The 25,653-nt window shown below is 44.5% G+C and overlaps 1 protein-coding gene across 2 annotated transcripts; it reads right to left on the bottom strand.

The window, feature by feature from the left end:
- Positions 1-756: 756 nt before the first annotated feature.
- Positions 757-25,623, bottom strand: lmtk2 (lemur tyrosine kinase 2). Of its 2 annotated transcripts, XM_086134045.1 has the most exons (14): positions 25,148-25,623; positions 17,969-18,090; positions 17,617-17,770; positions 17,447-17,523; positions 17,237-17,355; positions 16,503-16,590; positions 11,697-11,827; positions 9,381-9,465; positions 8,552-8,673; positions 7,414-7,563; positions 4,366-7,273; positions 3,561-3,693; positions 3,261-3,497; positions 757-3,138 (listed from the first exon to the last, which is right to left on the bottom strand). In XM_086134045.1, the coding sequence occupies exons 1-14, from the start codon at positions 25,248-25,250 to the stop codon at positions 3,110-3,112; spliced, it is 4,458 nt and encodes a 1,485-aa protein (XP_085990171.1). In that variant the 5' UTR covers positions 25,251-25,623; the 3' UTR covers positions 757-3,109. The 2 variants fall into 2 exon arrangements, with proteins under 2 accessions (XP_085990171.1, XP_085990170.1); XM_086134044.1 differs by having other exon boundaries at positions 3,261-3,693.
- Between the last annotated feature and the right edge of the window lie 30 nt (positions 25,624-25,653).

The following is a 25,653-nucleotide window of genomic DNA, read 5'->3' as shown; positions in this document are numbered from 1 at the left end:
TAACACCTTAGTGACCGTATCTAACCAAGAGGAGAGGAATAATACTGTAACGATTGAGAGGACGAATGCTGTATCAACAAAGTCTATAACTAAGAGGAGAGGAATAACACTGTAAAAATAGAGAGGACTAGTACTGTAACAATCAAATCTAACTAACAGAGAGGAATAACACCTTAACGATCAAACCTAACTAAAGGGAGAGGAACAATACTGTAACAATAGTAAGGTGTTTTTTGCCGGAAAAAAACGAAAATGTATTTTAGGGTTTCAAAATTGAGGTTGAAACTAGGGTTGGTGGTGCAAATTAGAGGTAAAAAGTGAGGTTAGGTTTTCAAAGTCAGGTTTCAAACTAGGCTTTGGGTTTCAAAGTAGAGTTTAAAATTGGGGGTTTAAACTCATCCGGCATAAAACTTTTGCCAAAACGAACATGCGCTGTGGCAACCCCTGAAAAGGGACAAGCCGAAAGGAGAAGAAGAAACTCGGTTTATGTTAAAATTAAGTTTCAAAGTCAAATTTCAAACTCAGGAATTACCTTGCAATTTTATAAATTCAGGCTTGCAAACTTCATATTTATTCTTATAAAATATATTTTCATGAAATTATTTCTGATGCATATTTGTTTACATAAATGGTCAATATCAGTGCTTCGATGAATAATGTAATCACTGTGGCTTTGTCAAACGATATTAACGTTTTTAATCGCCACCTCATTAAAGCCACGAAACTGCTGAGATGACACATGACAGAGAGCCTTCCTAGAAGTTCCTTTGCATTTATTTTCATAGTAAACAGTGTAATTATAAACATCTCATTCAATGACACGAATGCATGATCAATGTGAAGTAAAAATATCACCACTTTTAAAATGGACACGTTTCAACAACAGCGCGATTGGATTCCATCGTTGTCATCGTCGTGATTGGCTTGGAAAATCAGCTGCCCCTACGAGACGTTCACGCAACCAAACCTCGTCCCCCCCCCCCGAAATCTCCAACACTTCCACACTGGGCTCCAGCGGCTCTTTGTCATGTCAGTTACATTTTGTCAAATGTGCAAGATGAAGCTCACGTCGTCGGCGACGACTGTTGTCCGCTCAAAATTTAAATAAACCTTCAAGTTTGGATGAGGGGGCGCACGTGGGAGAGGGTCAAGACAAAACCGGAGGTCAAAACGAGGCGATAAGGGCGACGTAACCCCATCACATCCTTTACAATGCCTGATTTCATTCTCTCACACACATGCGCACACACACGCACTCTGACATACACATGCAGACTCACGCACGCATGACACATAGACACTCAAACGAACTCACGCATGCACGCACGCGCGCACGCACACACACACGTTCACATCTGAGGTTTTTTTTGGGTATGAAAATAAACTTAAATACAAAATTGATTGGGGGTGGCGTGGGGGGCAATAAAAGCAAGTAAAGGAAAAACAAAACTAAATCGGGGGGGAGAAAAAAAATCAAGCCAAACCAGGGATAAAATAATCTCTATGGAATCACAATAAGAAGGAAATCAAATGTCATTCCAAAAAAAAAAAATGAAGGCAAGGGAAAGACTAGTGTTGTGTTGATTTTGATTCTGTTCCTTTCCCCTTGCGCTTCGCAACGTCAGTTTGTACCTCAACCATCTACACCAATCAGTAGAAAGTCATTGCACGTTTTTCTGTGGTCATTTTTTTGTTTGGTTGTTTTTTTTTGTGTGTGTGTTTTTTTTTTACAAACTTCTAACATCTGCATCGGGTCATTTAAAAATAAAATTTAGTAGTGCCACCCCCCGCCCCTTCAGATATCTCAGAAGGCCATTTACAAAACTAATGTCAGTGTTTGTCACGACTCAATTCAGTTGAGCTCACGTCATGGATATGATCTAAAACAACAACAAAAAAGGGCAAGAGGGTAAAGAAGACAGAATACTAGTGCACGGCCCTTAAAGCCGTTTGAGCACTTAGTCCATATGCTTAATATCCAGCGCACTAGTACCTTCTTTGTCCTCACTAGTACATTTCAGTGCATGAGTAAAACAACTCGGACCCCCTGGTAGAACAACTGTCTTGTTGTTGGTGGGGGAGGGGTTATACCGCTTTTGCGCCAACTACTGCGCTGCACTAGTAACACAGCTTGGCCAATGTCACACACGAGCCTCCACTAGCCTCCTGGACCTTATTAGTTGCACCAAATTGCCCCCTTGCAGTTTTGCCTCACTAGTACAACATCCTCTGAGCATGCCAGAGTGGCAATGCTTGGGGGGGGGGGGAGAAAAAAGTACATTAGTACATGGACTTTTCACTAGTAGCACAAATTTGTCAACTAGCTTTGCCTCACCGGTAATTTGTAGTTGTTCTACTAGGACGCTAAAAGTTGTCCCACAAACGTTTTGTCACTAGTAAGACACCTCAACTCAGTCGTAGATTCACAAGGGCACTCTAGTATCTCGAACGACATGTTACCAGTGATACAAAACTGCTCTAGTGGAACGATTGTTTTTTGTTGTTTTTTTTACTAGCAATGCGTTTCCCACTCAAGTATGACCAAGGTGAATTGTTTTACTCGTGAGGACAAAGCGCGTATTTGTATCTGGACCTTAAGGTGTCTTTTAAAGCCACTTGCGCATTTAATCTGTATCCTTGATATTCATGCTACAGAAGAGAGTTTTTTTTCCCCACAGAAGAGGAGATTGTGAACATGAATACAAAGCCAAACAAAAAAAAACAAGATCACAAAAAGAGAATGGCCGATGGCAGTGACTATGAAAAAAAAACCCTTGAAATCACAAAGTCCAGATGGATTCCAAGAGAATATTCCTATTTGGCTGTTGTGTCACAATTCACCCCCCCAAAAGTTTTTTTTCTGGGGACATTGTGGTTATCGGAAAAAGCAGAAAGTAGCCAAGCGCTCATCGGGAACGCACTCCATGATGTCCTGCTTCGGCCCGTTCGCCTCCCCCAAAAAGTGGGATTTTGCACATTCATGTGGAGAGCTTGAGAATCGACGTCCTCGTCAGGACCACCACCACTTTCTCCAGTTCTGGATCCGATCCGGTAAAAAGTGCAAGTGTTTGATAGTGTGATAACTAGTGGAGTGCCTTGAATCCGAAGGCTAGTCTTTTTCACCGTCCTCACTGCTTCCTAAACGGGACACCCCCCCACAAAAAAAGATAGAGTCAAAGATGGTGCTTCCGAAAATTTCCTGAAATGTCACCCAAAACGGCCAATATCCTAAAGTTCTTCAGAGCGTTTTGTCAACTGACCTCCTTGTTCGATGTCGGAATCGGTGAGGTGCGTCAGGGAGAAGCTGGCGATGCTGGCCGGTGAGATGGAGAAGCGGGAGTAGTTCGAGGAGCTTCCCCAGCTGGATGCCGCCGCGACGGCCGGGGACGAGACGCGGGACGCCGCCGAGCTCTTCGATGCCGCCGCCGCGTCTTTGTGCGTCTTGGAGGGGAAGGCGGGCGCCGAGGGGAAGTCGTCATCCCACTCAAAACCGCCACCTGAAGGTGGGAAAAAGCGGCCGGTGAGCGTGCGGAGGGTCACCCGCGTGCGGAAGTGTTTACCTTCATCGTCCGTGGAGCTCTCAGAGTTGGTGAAGCGGTTCAAGTAGCTGGAACTTGGCACCGGGCTGCTAAATTGGGGTGTGTGCAAATTGGAGCCTGAGGAGTGGTCGCCCAGTTCCTTAGTGGGGGTGTCCTGAATAAAAAAACAGATTTGAGTTAGGATGTTTATAAAAAAATATATTTAAAAAATGTAGCGGAGGAGTCATGGTCATACAATGTACACCCAAGGGTCGTCAAGTCCGGTCCTACAGAGCCCCTATCCAGCTGATTTAACACGTTTCCCTCCTTCTGCACACCTCGTATCACATGATCATCTCATCGGCAAGCTTTGCAGACGCCCGTCAACGATCCTGATCATTTCAATCAGGTGTGTTGGAGGAAGGAGATATCTCGAAAAAGGCTAGAGGGTGTCTCTCGAGGACCGGACTTGGCGATGCCGGATGTATGCAGATGTCTTGGGTCTTTCAAGAAGGTGAAGCAAGATTCTGCTGATTACTAATGCTTATTTGGAAGGTACTTTTCAGAGTAACTCAAAACATTTTTGCAGTGGTTCTACAAAGTCTGCACACCCTCTTCAAACTTCATATGGATTTTTTTTTTTTAAATCAGAGCCACAGTGTTACGGCTGGCAAAAAAACAACAGAAAAGCCAACTAGAACATCCAGGCATCATTTGGGGCTAATCAGAGCCCTTTGAATGCTATTTGTGTGGCACCCATTGGACATCAACTTTTTAACACAGCCACAGTGTTAAGGCTGGCATTTTGGGGGGAGCTGAGCATGGACTAAAAGAGACCAAAACTTACCTGGTCAAAGAGGTAGACAGTGACATCATCAAAGAAGGACACGGATCTCCTGGTGGTCGTGGCTGAGGGGGACGAAAGCTCAGTGTTGAGGGTGGCCAGTTTCAACAAGCTCCTCAGGTTCTTGGCATTGCTGTCGTCTGAGATGATGAGCGGCACGACGTGCGGGCCTTCGTCCTCGCTGTCGGAGCCGGAGCTGTGCAGCTGGTAGGTGCGAACGTCGTCGTCCGAGTCGTCGCTGTTTTCGTTCTCCTCGTCTGCGTCCATACCATCCTCCGGGCCGTCCCGCCTGCTCAGGTAACGGCCCTCCACGTCGGGCTCTTTTACCTTGTGGGGCTCGCCGGTATAGGTCCTGGTTAACTTGGCGTGAACGGTGTCCTCGGCTAATGGGAGCGGACTAGTGGGGGAAGGCCGATCTGGCTCAGGAGACTCAAGTAGGTCGTTGAAAAAGTCTGATCTGTCTCCGTCGTGATTGGGCCAGCTTAGAGGTTCTGGTACTTTCTCACTGACATCAAAATGCATCTCTAGAGATGGATCTGGTTCTCCTCCAACGTCACCCTGTGCTTCAAGGGCAGAACCTTCTTCCTGTGGTATTAAAGACTCTGCAAGACTTTCCGTCAAACATTCCCGTACCGGGGCCGGAACTTTGGAAGAGTTCTGCGGCAACATGACTTCACCAGAACTTTCTGCTTTTGTTTCTTCGGGTTTCTTTTCCGGCTCCGATTCGTTGTCTGAGAAGTAAGCGGAGTCTCTGTAATTAATGCTCATGAGCGGTTCTTCGACAGGAGCGTCGTCGTCGCAGTTTTCGGTGGGAGTGTCCGACAAGCCCTCGGGTTCAGAGATGACGATTTCCGGAAGAACCAGATTGGTCGGAGCGGTAGTCTCTTCGGTATCGTTTTCCTTTTGAGCTACGGTGTCACCATTTTTCACAGGCGAGAGGTCTTTATCGTCGGGCAGAGAGTTCCACTCAGGAGACTCCAGGTTCTCCGTCTCATACCCACTGTCAGCTATCTTGTACGGAGGCTGGAGCTTGTGCTGGTCTCCGAGCCGGTGAATGTCCAAAGAGTCTAAAGAGTCTGGCGTCTCAGCCGAGTGGTCTGCAGTCGGTAGCGTGGTGGACATGCTGTCCTCGAGCAAGCTGTCTTGGCTAATCTGGTCCAACGAAGGCCCAGAGACCAACAGAGAGGATCTCCCGAGAGATGGTCCGTTGGTGTCTGTAAATAATTCTTCCTGGTCAGACAGATTGGTTTCAATTTCGAAATCGGCATCCTCATTGACTTCGCTCAACAGATCGCTGCTTATCAGATCGTCAATGTGTCCGCTGTCTGAAAGCGAGGCTTGGATATGCAATTTTTCGGGTATTTGACTTGCCGGGAGTTGTGGAGCGCTTGTGTTTGAGTTGTCGATGTCAAGGTCAAGGCTGGGGAGATTGGCTTCGGTGCAGGACAACTCTGTGGTGGCGTTTTCAGAGAATGCGGTCATCTGATCCTCTGTCTGACTCAGGAGAACCTCCAACTTCCCCGAGGAAGAATGGAAAGCAGAGTCTACGCCTCGGTCTGACGGTTGGAGCAGAGTGAGGTCCTCAGTGGAAGAACGGTTACTTGCTGGCAGCGGGTTGCTTACGTCGTCTTCTGAGAAAACCGTAATGGAAGGCACCGGTGTTTCAGTTTGGACCCGGAACGGATTATGTTCCCCAAAGTTGGTTCTTGATGAGTCTAAAGTCCCTTGAATTGGGGATGTGCTACTCCATGCGGGTTTTAAATAAGAATCTGCTGTGTTTAAGCTGCCGTGAATGTCCAGGTTTTCCCAAGAAGCCATTTTGAAGTGTTCCTCTGGTTCATGGACAACACCAGGCGATAGGTAATTCAGCTGTGAATTTAGAAACCGTGCGTCTTCTTTCATCAGATCCCGTCCCTTGAGAAATATCACATTCTCTGACAGTTTTTCAGTGTTCAGAGGCCTCTTTGTCTCGGCACCGGCCTCCTCCACAGTCCGGCGAGTGGCTTCGGAACAACCGTTGAAAAAAGAATCCCTTGCATTGAGGTCTCGTAAATCCAAAGGAGTATTGACACAAAAAGGGTTCCCGTTGCGATCTGGCAGCTCCACAAAATCCTGTCTCCAAGACACAGAGTCCTCCTGCTTGGACTCTCCCTCGGTGAAAATATTTGGGTGGTAAGGACTGTCGTTTTCGAGCGATGACCAGATGTGACTGTCAGGCAAATAAGAATCCTTGGAGTCGATGCTGTGGTGGAAAAAGTCGGCGTCTGTGCTGGATTCATCCAAACGAACATCTTGAAGAACCACAAAGTCTTGTTGGCTTGAAGTGAAGCCTGTCCGTTGAGCGCCGTCTTCTCCGAGAGGGCTTTCTCCTCCCTGATCCTCAAGTTGGATGTAATACCCGTCCCCGTTAGCAGGCGTCCGGGCATCGAACACCGGCACGGTCCCGGGTATTCCGGACAGAGCGTTTCCGCCACCAGGGGCCGCCGATCTGGTGATAGGATCTGGGAAATGAGCGTGGATGTCTTCAGTGGAGACGGGAAAGAACATGCTGTGGTAGTTCACCGTTGTATCCATGCCTGGGTGCGAATGGCTGCCGTCATAGTGGTCCTGCTTGGCTGCCTCCCAGATGTATTCAAAACTGAGACCTTTGCTGGTTTCGGTCACGGTCAGGACCTCATCGATGTCCTGCTGCAGGGCGTCGTCGGCAAACTGTTCCAGGATGGGGAAGGAGGAGTGGCTCACAGTGGTCTGGCGCGTGGAAACGCTCGGCTTGAGAGCGTCCCAGCGCTGCTCAAAGTCTTCTTCAATGTCCTTTTGGCCTTGCATGCGCAGGTAGATGAGTAAACGGTGAACTTCCTCGGCTGTGGCACGCTTGTCAGGGGAAAGCCAGCAGAACTGCAGGACCTCGTACCTGCGTGTTGAAAAAAATAACTATGAATGTCTCAAACAAGATGATGAACGACATCAGCAGCTTGCTACTTTGTCTTAAAAATGCCAACTTGTTCAAAGTAGTGTATAATTTATTCATTGAGAAGAAAAAAAAAACCTCACCATCTCTCCGAATAAGGAAGCTCCAGTTGCGGCTTGAAGAGTTTGACTTGTTGCTCCTTGATCACATGATTGAGAACCTCCCGGTCAGACAGATGCGGATATGGTTGACCAGCGTTCTCGAAAAGCTCCCATAAAGTGACCCCCAAGGACCTACGTACAATCCCGCACAAAACAAAATCGATGTAGGGTACCAAGCACTGACGACTTTCGCAAACAATTAACATTTGCTGGTCCTCTGGTGGTGAGATTACTCCCAAGACTCCGCCATGGTAGTGTTCGGACTGGGCACGGTTGGTGCAGAGTGGACCACAGAGCAAACATAGCATCACCAAAGAGTGCTAACATAGACCTTTTGTTTTCAGCTGGCTAATACCAAAACGTGACCCTTCGTCAAGTTGACTGAAAGGCACTTCGTGATTGACACAGCAAGTCCCATAGCAGGTGCCAAACTTAATGCATTAGCTAATGAAGAGCAGAGTGGATCTTTGCAGGGGGAGGGGGGGAACATTCTGGATTTCAACATGTCTTTATTCAGAAGGTAATGTGGCTCTTGTAATAAGAGCTAGCTTGCGTAACGCTTCAATTTATGACCTCCCGGGAAGCATTTGGCCAAGCGGCACAGCAGCCAGGAGACAGTCTACACTTGAGCGCTACTTACGTCGGTGCCTTGTTAGTGGCAGACATTACGCAGACTCATCTGGGGTTTCGGGAACTGTATCAAGCACATCTGCTTGATACAGTTTCAAGCAGATGTGCACACATGACAATAACGTTGTGAAGAAGCCTCAAGTGAGGTGTCAATGATATAGACAATTTGATGAGCATGTGCAAAAAAGGGGTTCATGGCAGAGTTCCGTTACAGTAAATGTTTGAATGAAAAAAACTTCCAGAACAAAAAACATGACCAAAAAAAACAGTAAGGGCTATATCTGAGTGTGGGTGGATATATTTGCATGGATATAAGATTAAAGTGCAACTTTTGGAATCAGGACAACACAATTATTGGCAAACAAATCAAAAAAGTCCCGTACAGGCATGCCTTTTCCTTTCCAGCTTTGCTTTCTCATGAGGTCATTTGATTTGGGTGCGCCACGGGTCATTTCGCACTTGCTGAAGCGACAGCGTATTCTATACGTACCAAACATTGCTGGACTTGGTATGCTCCAAAGCGATCACCCCCCCGTGGCGCTCGCCCACCAATTCAGGAGCCAACCAGCGAAGGGGCGCAAACACATCGTCCTCTGTGATGATATAATCCTCCTATGATGACGTTTGCAAAACAACAACGGCGATAAAAAAAGATCAGAGGCCGAGATTACCGAACGATCGCACAAAGCCATTTATTGTTTTTGCGCTTGCAAAAGCGAATGATGCCTTGATGCGGGGCAGGCAATGCAAGCTCACTTTTGACTCACCAACCTCACCAGAAATAGCACCAGCGGGTGACCTTATGAGTATTAAATTCAAAGTGACAGATCAGCAAAATTCCAGGAACGCTGCAGACAGGAGGCCCTTGGCGCGCTTCATTAGAGCAGCTCGTCACGTCGAAAGAGAATGATAAACGTTGTTCGTAAAAGCAAACACCTGCATCTTTCTTCCTCCTCGTTTTTTCTTCCTCCTCTGAGCTGGTGTTTCACTCTGACCAAATAGCAGCATGATGACTTTGTCACATCAGCTTCACAAAAGAATGCCTTTCATTTGTCCTTTTTTTCCCCCCGCACTTGAACCAACTTGTCAAATTTACAAGCTGGACCTGGCATTGCGCCGGGAAATCCTTGCTGTTGAGCGCCGTTTGTGAGCCAGGATGCGGTTCTCACTCGCACTACATTGAGACTTCAGGTGAGTTACCAGCCGCCGTATGATTGAAAACAAGGTCACAGGATACTTTCGACGCAGCACTTTTTCACTGTTATGAGCCAACGACCAACAAAAAGAAAATTGATCTGTCACATCACATTTGTGCTTACCTTATACGCAGAGGGCCCAATGCCATAGTCTCCGACTTTCACAGTAAGATCTGAAGTCAGGTAGCAGTTCCTCAGAGCTAAGTCACTGCAAAGGAAACATCACCTAAGTTACATCGTCAAACATGAAAGCAAAAAAAAAAAAGTGAGAACAAAGCAGCACTTTGGGCAGACACAAACAATTCTTCGCCCCAACTCCCCCCCAAAAAAAAAAACATTGATTGACAAGTTGTGTATTTAAAACACAAAGCTTTGTCTTTTGATAAGTCCATTTAGCCTATTGCTAAACAACACGACTGTTTTTACATGTGATAATTGAACACAAAAAGGTGGAGCAACACATGTAGACGTACAATAGAATTTGAAAATATAAGAATATGTATTTTTTTTCCTTTGCCCACAAATGACTGAATTCAGCACAGTTTACCGAGTCGGCTGGGAAACTTCATGTGGGTCTCTAAGTCTGGATTACAGGGTTTTAGGTCATTGCGGTTGTATTTCTAACCGACCTTTTTGTTTTCGTTTGTGTGTGTGTGTGCATGCACAAGGGTCCATATGTCCCTACAGTGATGCACGAGAGTAATTTTAATTCTTGTAACGGCCCTTGAGTTGCATTTTATGTCTGAAAAGTGCAGTACAAAAAAGGTGCAGTGATTATATTGCCCTTGTGTGGCCAAGACATGCATACTTGAAGGAGTATTGAAATGAAGTAAAAACATTTTCACTGGGGGACAAGGATTTGACATGCATGTGTTTTGAGAGGTTTTTTTTTTTTGCTTGTAATCTCCCTAACCACAAGAGGATGAATGCTTTGAAGGCTAGGTCAGTTCTTCGCCTTGCAACAAGACATGCGCAGGTTCTATTCCTGACTCATGCATACAGTAGCAGGATATTGTTTCGTGCGGGAAATACAGCTGGTGTAAACTATTTTGCGTCGTTGCCAGGAGATGGCGTGCGGCGCTAAGTGGCTCCGTCTCTCTGTATGTTCATGACAACATGTGGTCGAGTGAATTAATTCATAGTGAAAAATTCATGATTAGTCACTTAGTAGTTGATTATTTTCTTGTTTTCTTTGCCCGAGGTGAACCGCCCACCCCCCAAATGACAAACAAGCATTGTTTGCGTGGACATGGCTGGGCTGGTGTCACAGCAGGAAACGGGCCCTGAAGCTTAACCGGACAGGGCCAGCTGGCGGTATGGCAACCATCACGCTCAGATCACACCATCAGCATGTTCAGAGTCATTTGTGCAATTTAATTCTACTAGGATGTGCAATGTCGATGATTTTATTTTCTTTTTCCCTTAGTTTAACCCTAAGCGGTCGCTGCAGTGGACAGCTTATCAGGTTACAGGGGGCATGAAAGAGTTAGGAACGAGCACGCATTCGATCGCAAAGTCTTGTTAGCAGTACACGAAAGGGTCTCTGACGTATGAACATTTTGGTTAGTGTCGACTTGATCGTCTCACTTGCTGAGGGAACCTCAGAGACCTCCCTTAAGAGTTGTAACAAGGATTTAAAAGACATCTTCCAAAACGGGGCTATCCTTTTACACGCAGAGAGCAGAATCATCATTCGCCGCTGGCAGTGGACAGCTGACACGGTGGCAATGCATCGGAGCTGGTGTAATTCGAACCCTCGGAGATTATTCCGAGCATGCAAATAGAGCCGATGAGCTGAGCATCGGCGGTTACCCTCATGCCGCACTTTGCCGCTAGCCAGCCAGCCAGCCCCCCCCCCCCAATGTCCCTCCGCCACTGACATGCGGCCTGTCAGCGGCCGGTCATCCAATGTGCGCCGTGGTTTAAAAAAAAAAAATTAAATACGTAAATGAAACACCACCCCTTCCTCTGCACAAACCTTTTTTGGAAAGCACCCGAACACCGCAGAGTTCTGAACCAAAGAGTCAAATACTTTACAGAAACTTCCAAAAGAAAAAAAGATGAAGTTGTTTTTCCTGTGGCATTTTAAAGATTTTTAATCAGCAGAGTCATGGATAACTTGTGATTTTTAAGCGTCGTTATTAAAAGGGCCTTCGTTGTGCAAACTGCAATGTGCAGACGCACCGACAATTCAAGGATTCACCAAAAAAAAATTGGCTTCCTTGTGATCGACATATTGAATGGAAATAAAATACGCAAAGAAAGCAAATATGCACGACTAGAGGCTGCGATCCAAATGTCAGACACTGTTTGTCCCGAGTGAAAAATAAAGGCCACGCTGTTTTAAATGGGACGCAATGGGACAAAAGGCACGGCGAGCAGGCTGAGGCGGGCAGAAAGCGCTCTGGTTTCTTTGCCGCTGCAGCTTGGAAGTGCTACCTGTGCAGGAAGTTGTATTTGTGAAGGTGTGTGAGCCCAGCGGCGATTTCGCAGGCCATCCTTTGCAGCTGCAGTATCTCGGCGCTTCTGAACGTCCAGTCCTGCAGAGACAGATAGCCTCGCAAATCCCCCTGCAAACACACACACACATGCACAGACAACATATAAACCCTTCCTAAAATAGAAGAATGTGTTTTTTTAACAACAAAAAAAGTGTTTCTGAAGAAAACTGAAAATTTATGGGCCAAAATATTCGAAATGATGATGACATACTGTACGATTTCACAATTTGCTATTTGGGACCTTTTTAAAGAAACAACCAATCCAAAAAAAGTATTTTTTCTTATTTGCTTATTCACGAAATAAGAAAAAAATAAATCCAAGTCCAATGAACGGATATATTTCCTTTTTACCCCCCACAAATGCCCCCCCCCCAAGCCTCACACAGGGACATTGCAAGCACGTAAACATTTAGAAAACAAATTGTCATGAATATTCATTCATACTTACATGTAACTGATATTACTTAAAAGATTGAAAATGGACTGCATGCCTTGCATGCCTCTTACGTTATTTTTAACATTCTGTTAGACAGCAAAGGAGTCCAATTACTTATGTCACTGTCACTCTGTCATTTTTAAAGAATGTACTAAATCTCTCCCTGAAAAAAAAAAAAATCCAAACACTCAATCATTTTTTACGCTTGACCATATTTCTTATACAACAATTGTGCATTACATTTGTCTTCTAAATCTTTGTGAATGGAAAGAATTTTTTTTAAATTGCCACCGTGACATGGAAAAAAAAAAGTTGGGTAACTTGAAATATGTCAATTTAAACATGGCTGCAGGCATACATTTCTCCAATGTTATTTTTCTACACCAAAGTTAGAAGGCGTTCAGAAAAAAAAATTCACACTGCCATATAGTGAATATGGAGTCAAATATACATCTATTCACACGTGTTAAGCTTACCTATATTACTTACAACCAAACTAACTTGAACTCTAGCAAGAATTTCAGGAGCACGTCCACATACAGTGTGCAGAGGCTGCCACACGGGGGCGGTAAATTAACCAGTTGCTGTCTCACTTCTCCTGTGAGTGAACTGAACGGTAACTATTTAGTGAGGGTGCGCAGGTTTTAAAGGCTCAACTCTAAGAAAGAAGAGAAGGAACCCTCAGCTGACACAACAAATAGACATTAGTTTGTCTTATGTTGCATTTGTCTTGTGTTGCTCACCAGATGGCCTCCTGCGGGAGTTTTTCCAAAAGTTGAACCGAGGCACTCCGTGTACTGTACCTTCATCGAGATCAAAAGATTACACGGGGTTTTGGGGGTTGGACTGCTTCCTTGGGCGCTTAATGTGCACTGACAGCCCCACAAAACCACGGCAGCATGCGAGAATCAGTGACACCTGCGGCGATCATTCACCGAGTCAAAATAATCGTTTTCACTTTGTATGACTTTTAAACGCTTCAAATATGTTACAGTGCGCTTCCAACAATGTCCTACGATTTGACAGCGGGATTGTGTGCAGTGAAGGAGATTAGTGAGCGGTCCAAAGCTCCATGTGGAATGAATTAAGAACATACCGAGAACACAGTGTTCATGCGGTAGTCATGAGGTACTTTTGTCTAATCGCGTCCCGTTGGCGAGCGTGCAACTCTGGGTCGGGGCATGCGCGCGTTTGGGGGGGGGGGGGGGGTTCCCTCTCCCGTGTTCTTTTTTTCAGACTACAAGAAGCAACGGGAAAATGAGATCAGTCGGTGGAACACTGCACGGTCCCGGATAGTCGGCACGCACGTATGTGAACATGTCCTGGCGCACGCTGAGGGATGAAAAGTGCGCCGGCACTCGGATCTCGCAAGCTGGCTTTTTCCAGCGTGTGTGTACATTCCACAGAGATGCACGCCGTCAAATGTGTCTCATGCATCTCGGATGAGTTCCACTGCCAAAGAGTCGTCATCTTGTTTTCACCTGTTAACTCACGGCCACACTGCCACCAGCAACACGCCAATTCAAATTCCAGGTTTCGTGATGTAAACTAAAAAATAAAATAAAATTGAAAGCAGGAACGATCTTTCCAAAACTTTTTCCATTGTTTAACATTTGCTCATCTCAATTTAAAAATGTTCTGTAAAATGTAAAATGGGAATCTGCACACGCCTGCCACCATTTTCAAGTGCATCTGATTAATCTCAAATCAAGTTCTGGGGTTCAAGTAGGCTGTCCCTGACATTTCTGTAGTCACATCCAACACAATCTCCCAACCACCCTTTAAAAAATTATTTCCCAATTTAGTGTTACAGGTCACTTTGAAAGTGGAAAAAAAAAACTTTTCATATGATTTATTTTGGTATCATTTTTTTCCATCATAAAAACTTGGCATTTCGACAGGGGTGTGTAAACTTTTTATATCCACTGTACATTAGTGCCAACGGCGGGCTGTTGGTAAACACAATTGATAAATGTGTTGACATCTCTAACCGGGTAGTGAGAAGCGATCACAAGGGGGCCACTTTTGACAGTCGTCTTGCATAAATTGCGATTTGTTAGTCACTTTCACACCACATAAGGCACACAGTCAAGCGAAAGTGGATGAATGGTAATTGATAGGCTCCGCCTATATATATTTATGATGCGCCCGCAGCAGCTGATTAAGAGCGTGAGAGAAGAGCTTGGGCTTGAAATGACATTGCGGGTGACCACAACAATTAGGCTGCGTCTATTCTTAACCATGACTGAGGAACCAGCGGTTGTTGACAGTAAGCTTCCTCTCATATCTATTTCAAAATAAATATGTGCTCAGCAAAATAACGGGGCTTCTTCTGCAAAGGCTCTTAAAATATCACCGTCATGTTTTCCTGGCCTATCTTGGTTAATTAAATGAGCTCTCAATTCTGAGACTTAGTTTGAATTCATGGTGGGATATTAAAAATGATTCGCAAAAATCTATGAGCTTGCTGAGAGGGCGGCCAAATTTAGCTAATGTTAGCATGGAGAAAAAAAATGTCCATTTTGGAGCTCTTCAAGCCTGTGAATTTGGAGAGCAGCGGTTCTCCAGCGCAACTGCGACAAGCAGTTAAGCTAGAGGGCCTCGTTGTCGGAGAAAGACAGGAACACAAGGAGGGGCCAGATTTTTTTCCTCCCCAGTCGGCATGTGGATAGGGGGCTTTGCGCTGCATTAGAGCGCCTCATTGTCACGGTATAGAAAAACCTCATGATGATGGTGTGATATATTCCAACCGCCAGAGGCTTGAAGCAGTGCATCCATGGTCACAGGACAAATAGTGGCATTTGATTGACATTTGAGCATGCCGTGGTTCCAGCACATTCAGCGGACACGCTCACAACATCTGAGAGCAGAGAGAACGACTTGACTTTTCCACCATTGTCAAGCTGATTTTTACATACTTTTCTTTAATCGTTTAAATTTGGCAGCATTGTTAATAACACTTCTCGGTCTTGTGTAAAATATAAGAGACATAACTATTTGTTTTCACATCGAAATGAGTTTGAAGAGGGGGTAGTTTCAAATTTTCTGACTTGGCCAACTAAAATGAAGCATTATTATCTTTTCAATGGCAGAATTTCAAATGCAGCTCTTGTTTCGGATCATATTGCACGGTTGAAATTGCTAAGTGTATATGCTGTACGTAAATAATAGGCCAGTCCAAACGATATGCATACTTAACCCTTTCAGGGACAGCGGATACCTATCATGTTATCAGGTTACAGGTTATCGTTATTGGTGCATGAAAGGGTTAATATACAGGAATGAATTGCGTCTCCTGTCAGAGGCATAACTAGTAGCGGGGTTATGAAGAATAGTTCCAGGACACCAGCCAGGTCTGGTCACCTGATAACCTGACGCAATGTGTGGCAAAGGCATCTTAACGAGAACCTGCTGGGCATGTCACCAGCCTGGACAAATGGGATGTTGGAAGCGGTGTTAGTCATTCTTTGTGGCGGCCCTGAGAACCAAGCAAGTGTGTGAGTGACAGAGACAATATGAGCAGCCGGAGCCTTGTTCAAAGTTGCATCCTGTCACACCTGTTTGATCAGGTTGTGTCAACGTATTTGCGCTGATATTAAGGGAGCTCGACGTATACACTTGCACAAGATCCAGCTGAATGGTATTTGATGGCGATTAAAACGTGTGGCATTGCTGGGAAGCAGAATGTGGCCAGTACTTAGGCCAGACACACTATAGGGTCTTGTTTACTTTACATTAGTCCAAGCTAAAAAGGATCCAAAGTACACAAGTTGCCGGCAATTTAAAAAATAATAAATAAAATGCACAAACACAGCAACTGGCGGAGGCGACAGTGGGGGTAGTGTAAGTGGAGCTTGTTGCTTTAACAGGGTGAGATGCGAATGTGAGAAGTGTCAGGCTTAGGATGAGCGATGTGACAGGAGGCGAGGGGAGAAGGAAGAAGGAGGGGCATGGTTCCAATGGGGGAGGGAAGCTCCCAATCAACCCACTCAGAATAGATAACGATCAACAGGAAATAAATCTGCTGCTATGACGTCGCCTGGAGTCGGTGCAGTCGTTTACGATGAATAGATGCTCTAATTTGGGGTTCAAACAGTGGGTCCAGAGTGCCAATGGTCAATCAGGCAGGTCAGCTATGCACGCTTTCTGGACTGGATAATTACATTTTTCAAAACCATTCACCCCTATTCGAAGATAATAAAAACTCAAACAATCACTGATCATGTTGTTATTTTTAACGGCCTCGGTCAAAAACCTCATTGTGTAAACTGTAAAAGGGTTTTGTAAAGAAAAGTCACAGTTACTCACCATTTCGCAGTACTCGAAAACAAGTAGAAAGGGAATCGCTTCGACACACTGTCCAAGGCACCGGAGGACGTTTGGGTGCTGCAATACTCTGAGGATAAAATAACGTGACAGAAGGCAAACATTTCATGTTTTTACTCGTACTGCAGTGTGTGTCTGTGTCATCTATCCATCCCTTTTTCTACACCACTTCAGATATGAATTTAATTCGCTCAAAGACACTACTTGTGATTCAAAAACATTCATAATCCAAATCATCTTGTCCCATTGAAATGAATGGAATTGCCATTAATCCATTCCAGCCACCCAAAAATGCTGTAATGTTTTCAGAAAATATCACTCTATATTGTTGACGTTTCTAAAAACATACTGTAAGGACATAATTAAATGGAATGTAAATAATAAGACCACATTTTTCACCATGGCCACCTGGATGGTGTAGAATATAGACGGACAGAATCAGTAAGTATGCACTCGTAGATTTTTTTTTTTTTTTTTGCAAAGGCTAAAGAATATATGCCTGCAGGTGCCGTTACATTGGATAAGCGGTTCAGATGACGGATGGATGGATGCTAAACTGCTGCTTGCTGTGAGAGAATTGAGTTGGCTTAATTGCCATATACAGCGCTTGCGTGTCAAAAAAAAACTAAAGTTGGATCACTTATATCTCAAGGCACCACAGTATATTATTTTTCTCAATGAAAAAGAGGTGATTCAAAACGACAAAAGACATTCACCGATAAGGGTCCCCCTGCTGCAAGAAGTCATTCTGCTCCTTGGCGTTTGCGTTTGCTTTTAACTCCTTCACTATCACTCTGGCGCCACCGGGATCCGTGTAGATTTCACTTAGGATCACCTGTCCGAGGACATTGAGTCAGTTGAGAAAACAAAAAAAGTACACGTTTGACTACTACAGATTGGTAGGGTATCAAAAGCAAAAATCTGACCTGGCCAAACCATCCATTGCCGACCTCCTGAATGTAACTCAAACTATGACGGGCAACCTGGAAGCCTGTGGATCCCTCTGGGAACGCCACCGACAAAAACAAAAACATATCATGTCATCAAACACGTCAACAAATAAAGGGACAAAGAGGATGTCTTTTTTTTTTCCAACCTGCGATTGGTGCTGGAGGTTGAAGATGCGGAGGTCCGGGCAAGGCCACGGGGGAGACGGCGAGGGTGTACACCTCGGCCGGCAACTGCATAGACGGCGTGTCCTCAGCTGGCGGCGTGAAGTCGAGCTCATCGTCAAAGTGGTCTTCGAATTCCTGCGTCAACAAACATCCACAGTAAACCATCCGAGAATTCCGGCCATAAAGAATGTTAATTTCCAAAAGACATCAAACTGTCAGGTGGCAGCAATGCTCGTCTGTCATTTAATTCCCGGCTATGCAAGAGGCCATTTTTGGACAATCACGCCGCAAGACATGCGGCGGGGCGCACACGGCGTTTCCTGAGAGTGTCACCTTGAAGTTGATCTCCCTCTCCTTGCAGCAGCTCACACAGTTCACCAGCAGCACCACCACGGCCACCAGCACCGTCAGCGACAAGTAGAGAGACACGTAAAACGGGTCCCCCGTGACGCTGTCTGCGTTGGACGAAAAGTAGACACAATCGAGGACTTGACAACTTGACAAATTGACATCCCGCAACGTTTATGGTGTCTTCTAACGGCACTTGCATTTCATGTCTAAAAAAACAAAAATCATTTTGGTTAGTCAAGTTTTTTTTTTTTTAATATCATACAACTTAAAGAAAATAATTACAATTCAAAACAAGGTGATCAGAAAACTGTGTTATGTAACAATTCCTCAAGTCAATAAATTTGAGACTTAACTTTTTCTGTTTTGTGGAAATGAAAACATCTCTTTCAATGTCTGAACATTTGAACTGACCGCTGCTCACTTTTGTTTTGTTTGGGTGTGCGGGGTTCCGATCACGAGCTCTCTCCGATGCGGTGAGTCAAACGTCCAAAGACGTTAGCATCAATCTATCATCGCGGCAGCTTGGATTTATTGCGTTTACATCACCGCGTCTCAGAATGTTCGGAGAGGCGCTTGCGGTGCAACGTGAGAGGCGCTGAGGATCTTGTACTCGCGGCGGTGTCACATCAGGACATGAGGAGTACCCGCTTGGTATTTTCGACAGCGGTCCCAATACTTTTGTCTGTGTGGTGCAAGTGTATTATTAGACCCACAGTGTGGTGACATTTTCTTCCCCCAAAACATTTGAAGGATGTCTGGAGCATCCTACGTACTTCGATGGGTTTTTAAAAAACATCCCTTGGTGGCACTACTGGACATATTCCCGACCAAATACAACACAACACAAAATTGTAATTTACTTCTTGTTACAAATTACAAAAATTTTTTTTGGGGGGGGGGGTCAATTAAAATCTTACGAAATTGGCATGCCGCCTTTTACGCTAAGCAGCTTTGGTTTCCCTTGAATGCGATCACTACGACGCTAAAGCAGCCTCGCAATCACATTGCACAGGGAACTGTCGCCCGAAAGAAATCGACAAAGCGTGAACCTTTCCGCACATCCATTTGAGGAAATCATTGGCGTTTTACTTGGTCATCATTGGTCGCTGGTGTTGCTGCTCCAGTGACCTTCAATGCCCCCTCGCCTCTCGAGTTTTTGGGAATCACAGAAGCCCCAAGGAAAACTCGGGAGTTAAACCAGGAGCGACCGCTTTTATGAGGCATAAAATGTCTACTTAGGAGTTAAAAGATTTACACCCGGTACAAAAATATCAAGGGCTGCTGAGATTCTAAATATTCCCTGGCAGCACAGACGTGACTGGAAAGAACAGGAAACCTGACAGACTGCAAAAAATATGAAGAAGGTGCTAAGACACTCGTCATATGAGAAGTCACAAAGATATGACGCTGGCCAACACTTTTAATGTCTGGGGCTGCGTGACCTTCGATCCAAACTGTCGAGCTTGTTTCAACGCAAGGAGCAAAGTGGTACAATGTGGGAGTCCAACCACACGTTTTCTCATGAGACCATACCAAAGTGAGCATGGCAATTTAGTACAGTCGGTTTTTGTTGTTTTCTAGACTTGGAACGGATTAAAATTTATTACATTGATTATAATGGAAACGTGGTTTCGGTTTTCAAACAAATCGGTTTTCGAACAGCCTTCTGGAACAGATTATGGTCGAAAACCGAGGTATGACTGTAATTATTATACACGCACGTGCACACACACACACAAGGACATAGCAGTAATATGGTCGTGCAGGGTGACCTCAATTTGTGCGTGTTTAGCAACTCGAAGAAGTTCGGCTGGAGCCTTGAGATTAACTTTGGAGGTTCCACTGTTTGCAGCAGCAGAGCCATATCGCGGAACGAAAAATGCCAATTGTCCACTTCCGACGCTATTGTTGAGTATTTTGGCACCGGCTCCTTTTCCAAAACACTAACATAGCATCAGCCTTAACTCTTTCATTCCACAAGACTTGTACGTCTTTTCAAAATTAGGCCCCGCCTACCAAGGACGTACTTGTACATCTAAGTCTTTTTTTTTTTTTGCGTCAGAGAGGAGGGTCTGATGCAATCTGTAAATGAGAATAAACTGTTTGCATTGTAAATCAAGTAAAAAAGAGACCAGTAGGTGGCAGTGGTGCCTCACGTGCTTCAAATGCATGCTTTTAGAAAAAGCTCTTTTTCTCAGTTTTTTGCCCAGGAATCGCCATTTTCATGAAATTTAGCCATTTTGTAATGCCGATTGCCGAAGAATGGAAAAAAGATAGAAACATTTTTTTCTGCTGAAAGAAGAGAGTCCAAACTTTATTTTGGTAGGCTCCAGGTTTATATAGCATTAGAACCAAATATTCTGTGGGCCTTGCAAGATCAGTCAAAATCCAGTAAAACGCTGGGATTGAGGGGGTGGCTCCAGTGAAAATGGCTGGGATTGAATGAGTTAAATTAATCTTAGTCATGTGCTCATATCATAACTTGGGCAGAACTCACAAGATGACACAGCTATTTTGAGAGAAATATGGAAAGTAGCAGTCTGGTTGGTCTCTTTTCAGTTGAGCTGCAGATTTCAGGAAGACATTCACACAGAGGTGAAACGGACCCACTTTGGCATATTTCTCCCACCGGTAGCTACACAAGTGCAACATTGAATCAAGAATAGAGCACAGTATCTGAGAAATCTTGAAACGAGGGGAAAGAAGGTGCTACAGCAGAACACAAGTACAAGACGATGCATTTTCAACTGCAGTGTGGCCCACTTCATCACGGTGGTGAGATTACAGCACCAAAAGACTGTGAAAGCTGAAATCCCATCATGTAAAGATCTGCAGTAGCTGGAATAAATTTGTGCTAAGGTGTATATTTGGACTCTACGGACCAATTCCGATAACGCTTGATGATGATGTTATTGCATCTGCCTCTCTGCGAAAGTGGCTTTCAGCACATCTCACCACAGAGCTGGAGGAGCTGCCAGCGTGGTTTATTTTTAACCAGCTCTGGGCTAGTTAAAAAATAAAAATAAAAAAAAGAAACACGGCCATTCCGCACTGCTCGGGTGCTACTGGAGGCATGCTAGATGGTAAGTGTGATAATGAATTCAAGGGCCATATCGCCCAGTCCTAAATGTACATTTAGACACCAAAATGTTCTACCAAACCATATAATTATGGCTAAAAAAATCCTGCGAGCACAATACTAACCTGTAATGCTAAACACCATACTTTGGCTAACAGAAATGAGCATCGACGTAACGGAGACGGCTACTTCAACACACAGAGCAGCAACAATACTCAAAGGCATTAACTTTCCTTGTTCTGTTAAGACTTCGAACAAAGGCTACTCCTGCAGTTTAGTAGGGGACCTCGTTTGCCTTTTCTTCTCTCACGAAATTGGCCATTTTATATCACAATCACGATATATTTTATATTCAATGTTATTGATTGTCTTATACAGTATATCGCCGCTCATATCGCCCAGCTCGACTTTTGCTGCATCGCTTCCAGCAAATCAGTACAGTGAAACTCCTCTACAACGAAACCTACATGCGCGAAAATACCCCCTAGTGTGAAAAAAATCTTCATGCATGAAAGCCATTCCCACTTTTCTGCTCCCCCCTACCCTGTTGCGTAATACGAAATGTTTTTCTCTGCCCTTGCCTCGCAACGAGATTCACGACAATGAAAACAAGCCTTCCACAAAAGTCAAATCCAACCTCAGCCTACAGCGACTCCTACTGCTTCGCTCGGAAATGGCAACAGCAAACAAGAGGACACATACGTTTGTGTGTGTGTGTGTGTGTATGTGTGTGTTTACATCTGAGATAAAATTTGCTAGAGTGAAAAGTCCCTTGTTGTGAAAAATGTCTTGCAAACATGATTTTGTTGTCGAGGAGTTTCACTGTACTAGTAAACAATAGTTGTGATAGGACGGGCGAAGACTGTCCCTGTCCAATTTCTGGTACGTTAGACCTCAACAGAAGCAGGATGCAGTCTGTGTGTAAGGGTTTGCCACCACGTTTAACACCTGACACGCACTTCTATCACCCCCACGTTGTGCTAAAAGCACTTACGAGTTAGTCACACAAGACACACTGGCATCTCATCTGATTGTGGCACAATTGCGCTTGGCTGGGCTACGTAAAAAAGGCAAAGGCGGATCGATCTTCGGCTGCGCTCTCGCATGGCAATTGCGTAGGCTCTCGGTATAAAGGGGGTCAGTGAAAGTTCGAGCAACAGGAAGGAAAGTCGAGGCCAATGTTCAACCTGACTAGCAGATGACAAGTGTCACTGTCACCTGATTGTCACCAGAGATAAACGGTTTTATTTGCATTGCAATGGTACCTGAAGTTACAAGTGTTTTCGCTTGGTTGATTGCATTTTTTCTTTTTTGCTTTGTGTTGTGTGGCAACACAATTATTCACGAGTAAGCTATAGGGCAGCATCATGCTTTGGGTCTGTTTCTTCAGCTGGAATTCAGGTTTTAGTCAGAGGTGAGGGAATTATGAACAGTTCTTAAAGAGCAGTCAGCCCCGAGTAGAAATGGAAAAAAATATCAGATGTCAACGGGTCCTGTTCAATGTAGTCAAACAATTGTAGAGCGGATATAAAATATCGACACAACAAAGTTCAACTTTCAGGCTTCAGCTATATAGCGCCCCAAAGAAAAAAGAAAAATAACCTCATTTAAAAAAAAAGCCAACTAAAACTTCTCACATTTGAACTTTATTCTGTGTTTTCAGAGGCACGTGAAATGGTGGCGAATCTGCTCTGACTCACCTTTAACATGAGTTTGGTTGTGATTGCTTATTTCTAAGCAGAGTCACATCGGTCGCTATATGATGGGGTACACACTTGTGCAATTACATTAGCTCCGTTATTTTTACTTCCACTCCAGTTGTCCAGGTGACAGTGCACATTAACGGTGGACAAAGTTTTGAAATGATTGATCTCAACCATTTTAGTTTGGAACTAGCTTTGGATGTGTCGCCGCTCAGACAAAGTAAAAAAAAAAAAGAGACTGTTTGTTAAATGCCTTTGCGTGTGGGGAAGGAGAGCCACTGTTATGGTAAAAACAGTCAAACACAAATACGAAATGAAAACACTTGCTAGGAGCTGCTGCCGGCCACAACTGACACGCAGACACTCACAAAGAGACTAACCAAACATAATGACTGACATCCTTCACTCGCCCAGGCCCCTTAAAGGCAATCATCCAACAGAAGGTTACTACAGTGCATACCGTAATTACTCTTTATAACATTTCTTTACAGTCTCTTTTGTTACGTCTTCTTGGGTTTTTATACAACACAGGGCTGAGACACATTCATGGAATTTTCATGAACTTTGGATCCAGAAACTGTAAGTTATGAGGCCCAGATACAAAAATGGGTAGGTTGCGAATGACACTGCAGTGAGCCGTGATACGACGAGCTTAAAGTCGCGACACCAACCCGCGCTATTGATCTCAGCTTCATTCAGCATCACCTACTGCATTCGAATCCACGTGTATTGCCATTTTAAGAGCGGGCAAAGGACAGGCCACAATGTCATAAAAAGAAATAAAATCATGAAACAACATCAACAATTCTTTTCCTGCATGCGGTCTTATGACTGAGCGAACGACGCGGTTGCTAATAATTGACTAGGGATGATAAACTCGGAATGTGTGTCACAGTTATACATTCATTTACAAAAGAGTCACTGTTGCTTTTACTTGTGTCTTGGATAGGGACCATGACAAACCATGACAAACCAACTAATGTGGGACAAATAAAGGATATCTTAATTTTTTGATATGTTGTATTATCCTAATACTAGCTCCTCAAAGAGGGAAAGGACGCACAATGACTTAGTCATGACCGCTGACTGTGTTATGTGATGCATGTCAACGATTGACTGAACGCTGTATGAAGGTGACTTTTCTGTACCTGCAGTGAACTGTGTGACTGCAGCTCAAAGAACTGCAGATAATTATCGACTAACTTTGACAACTCTAGTTGGGACATTACGGCCGCTGCTAGTCTACAAAAAATCATGCAAGCAGGACAGTGAGGAATGAGGGCAGTCGTGCAAAGTGAAACTCCATCTTTATATGTTTCGGGAACCTGCTATCCAATAGCGATTAGGCAACATTTGTGTGCTAATTAGAACTTCATTCATGTCGCAAAGCTAATCAGCTAACATGGGACAGGAGATGTGAGACAATCTCTTTTTTCGTCAATGGACGCTACAGCTTCGTTCGCTTTCAAACTTAGCTTGTAGCTGACGTGTGCACATTGTCAATATAGCGTCTTTGATCCACTGGTTAATGGACACTTTGATTCACTCCTCTTTCATGTACAATTGCTTCAAACAAAGTGGTTAAGATTGCACGACTGTCTGCGTCTTATGTGTTGTCATTTTATGTTAACTGTTCTTTTGATGGCGGCACGGGCACCCGCAGCGGCTCCTCTCTCTCCTGTGGTTCAGAGGAAAGAAATGTCATCTGTGCTGTATGTTGCACATGTAGTACATTTGACAATGAAGTTGACTTGAACTAACATAGTAACAAGTGTGACAGTATCAAACCACAGAGGTGTGGGAAAATTGTAACCAAAATCGAGACACAGTGGCAAAAAGGTTTGAGGACCACAATACTATGCGAAAAAAAAAATCTAAATGATGTCATCGATTAATCAAATTCAACTCGACTTCTATCACGATGTGGTTGACGACAAAACCGTCTTTCAACCAGTAGCTCAGCAGAGACACAGACAATTAAATGCAACAATGTGTGTACATTCCTGTAGATGTCTTTTGGCTGATCAAACAATGGGATGATGCAAAAATGCTGACATCATCATCGCCGGCATTGTGAGGATAACATCCGATTGAAAACTGATTGGTTGGTGTCGATAGTTTTCAGGACGATTGATTCTTAAGGCCCTGGGCAGAGGGCTCATCCAGGTTGAAATATGATTGGACAAAAAAAAAAAAAAAAAACTTAGCGTATTAATGAAATCAGTGCAGCCAAGAGAAATAATACTCGGTTATTAATTCACAGAATTTCCTTCTAGCATTAGCTCTCGGCGGGGAACGCTGACGAGGTTGTATACATATGTGGTGAAAGTAGAGAAGAAAAAAACTAAAAGCAAGCAATAATTCCCCAAACGTCTTTACCTGTGCTGTGTTGGTGGTGAAGAGGAGCCCCTTGAGCCGGCCAGCATGCCCACAGCAAGATCGCGTTGAGCAGCAGCAAAACACATCCATGACAGCTCTTCATTCTCCCAGCTTAGCTTCCAAACAAGCCGCTAGATGTTGGGAATCGTGGTGGTCAACAACTGATGCCCGAGTACCACATGAAGTCGTGTTTCAGTCATTGGTTAACAAGCGAACGTTGATGTTGATGGCACAAACAAGCATTCTGTCGCTCTTTAGCCACTTAGCTTCGGCTAGCAACAGTCTAAGCTAACGACCGCAAACGCGGCTACAAAACGCCCGTTTCCGGTTCCCGTGAGGATAAAAGGTGCGAACACGCTCGTCGCCCCGTCATATTTAGTGGGTGCCGCTTGGCGTTTCACGAGAAAACGCTAGCTGAGAGGAATAAATCAAACCGGACTATCGTGAAACTCATCTCCTCCGAAGCGCCATATTCCTTCGCGACGTCACAACACCAAATGGGGGCG

The sequence above is a fragment of the Hippocampus guttulatus genome, chromosome 16, assembly GCF_054856545.1.
Source record: "Hippocampus guttulatus isolate MCC_2025c chromosome 16, RoL_Hgut_1.0, whole genome shotgun sequence".
In the NCBI taxonomy this organism is placed as follows: Eukaryota; Metazoa; Chordata; class Actinopteri; order Syngnathiformes; family Syngnathidae; genus Hippocampus; species Hippocampus guttulatus.
This window is presented reverse-complemented; position numbering and strand designations above follow the sequence as displayed.

What these genes read in the sequence shown, in the direction of transcription:
- lmtk2 (XM_086134044.1), bottom strand. Translation starts at nt 25,250, where the DNA reads ATGAAGAGCTGTCATGGATGTGTTTTGCTGCTGCTCAACGCGATCTTG. An exon ending in CAGCAGGGGGACCCTTATCG is followed by an intron (nt 16,591 to 17,236) that starts GTGAATGTCTTT and finishes TTTTATCCTCAG; the next exon opens with AGTATTGCAGCACCCAAACG. An exon ending in CTGTCTACCTCTTTGACCAG is followed by an intron (nt 3,694 to 4,365) that starts GTAAGTTTTGGT and finishes TTTTTTATTCAG; the next exon opens with GACACCCCCACTAAGGAACT.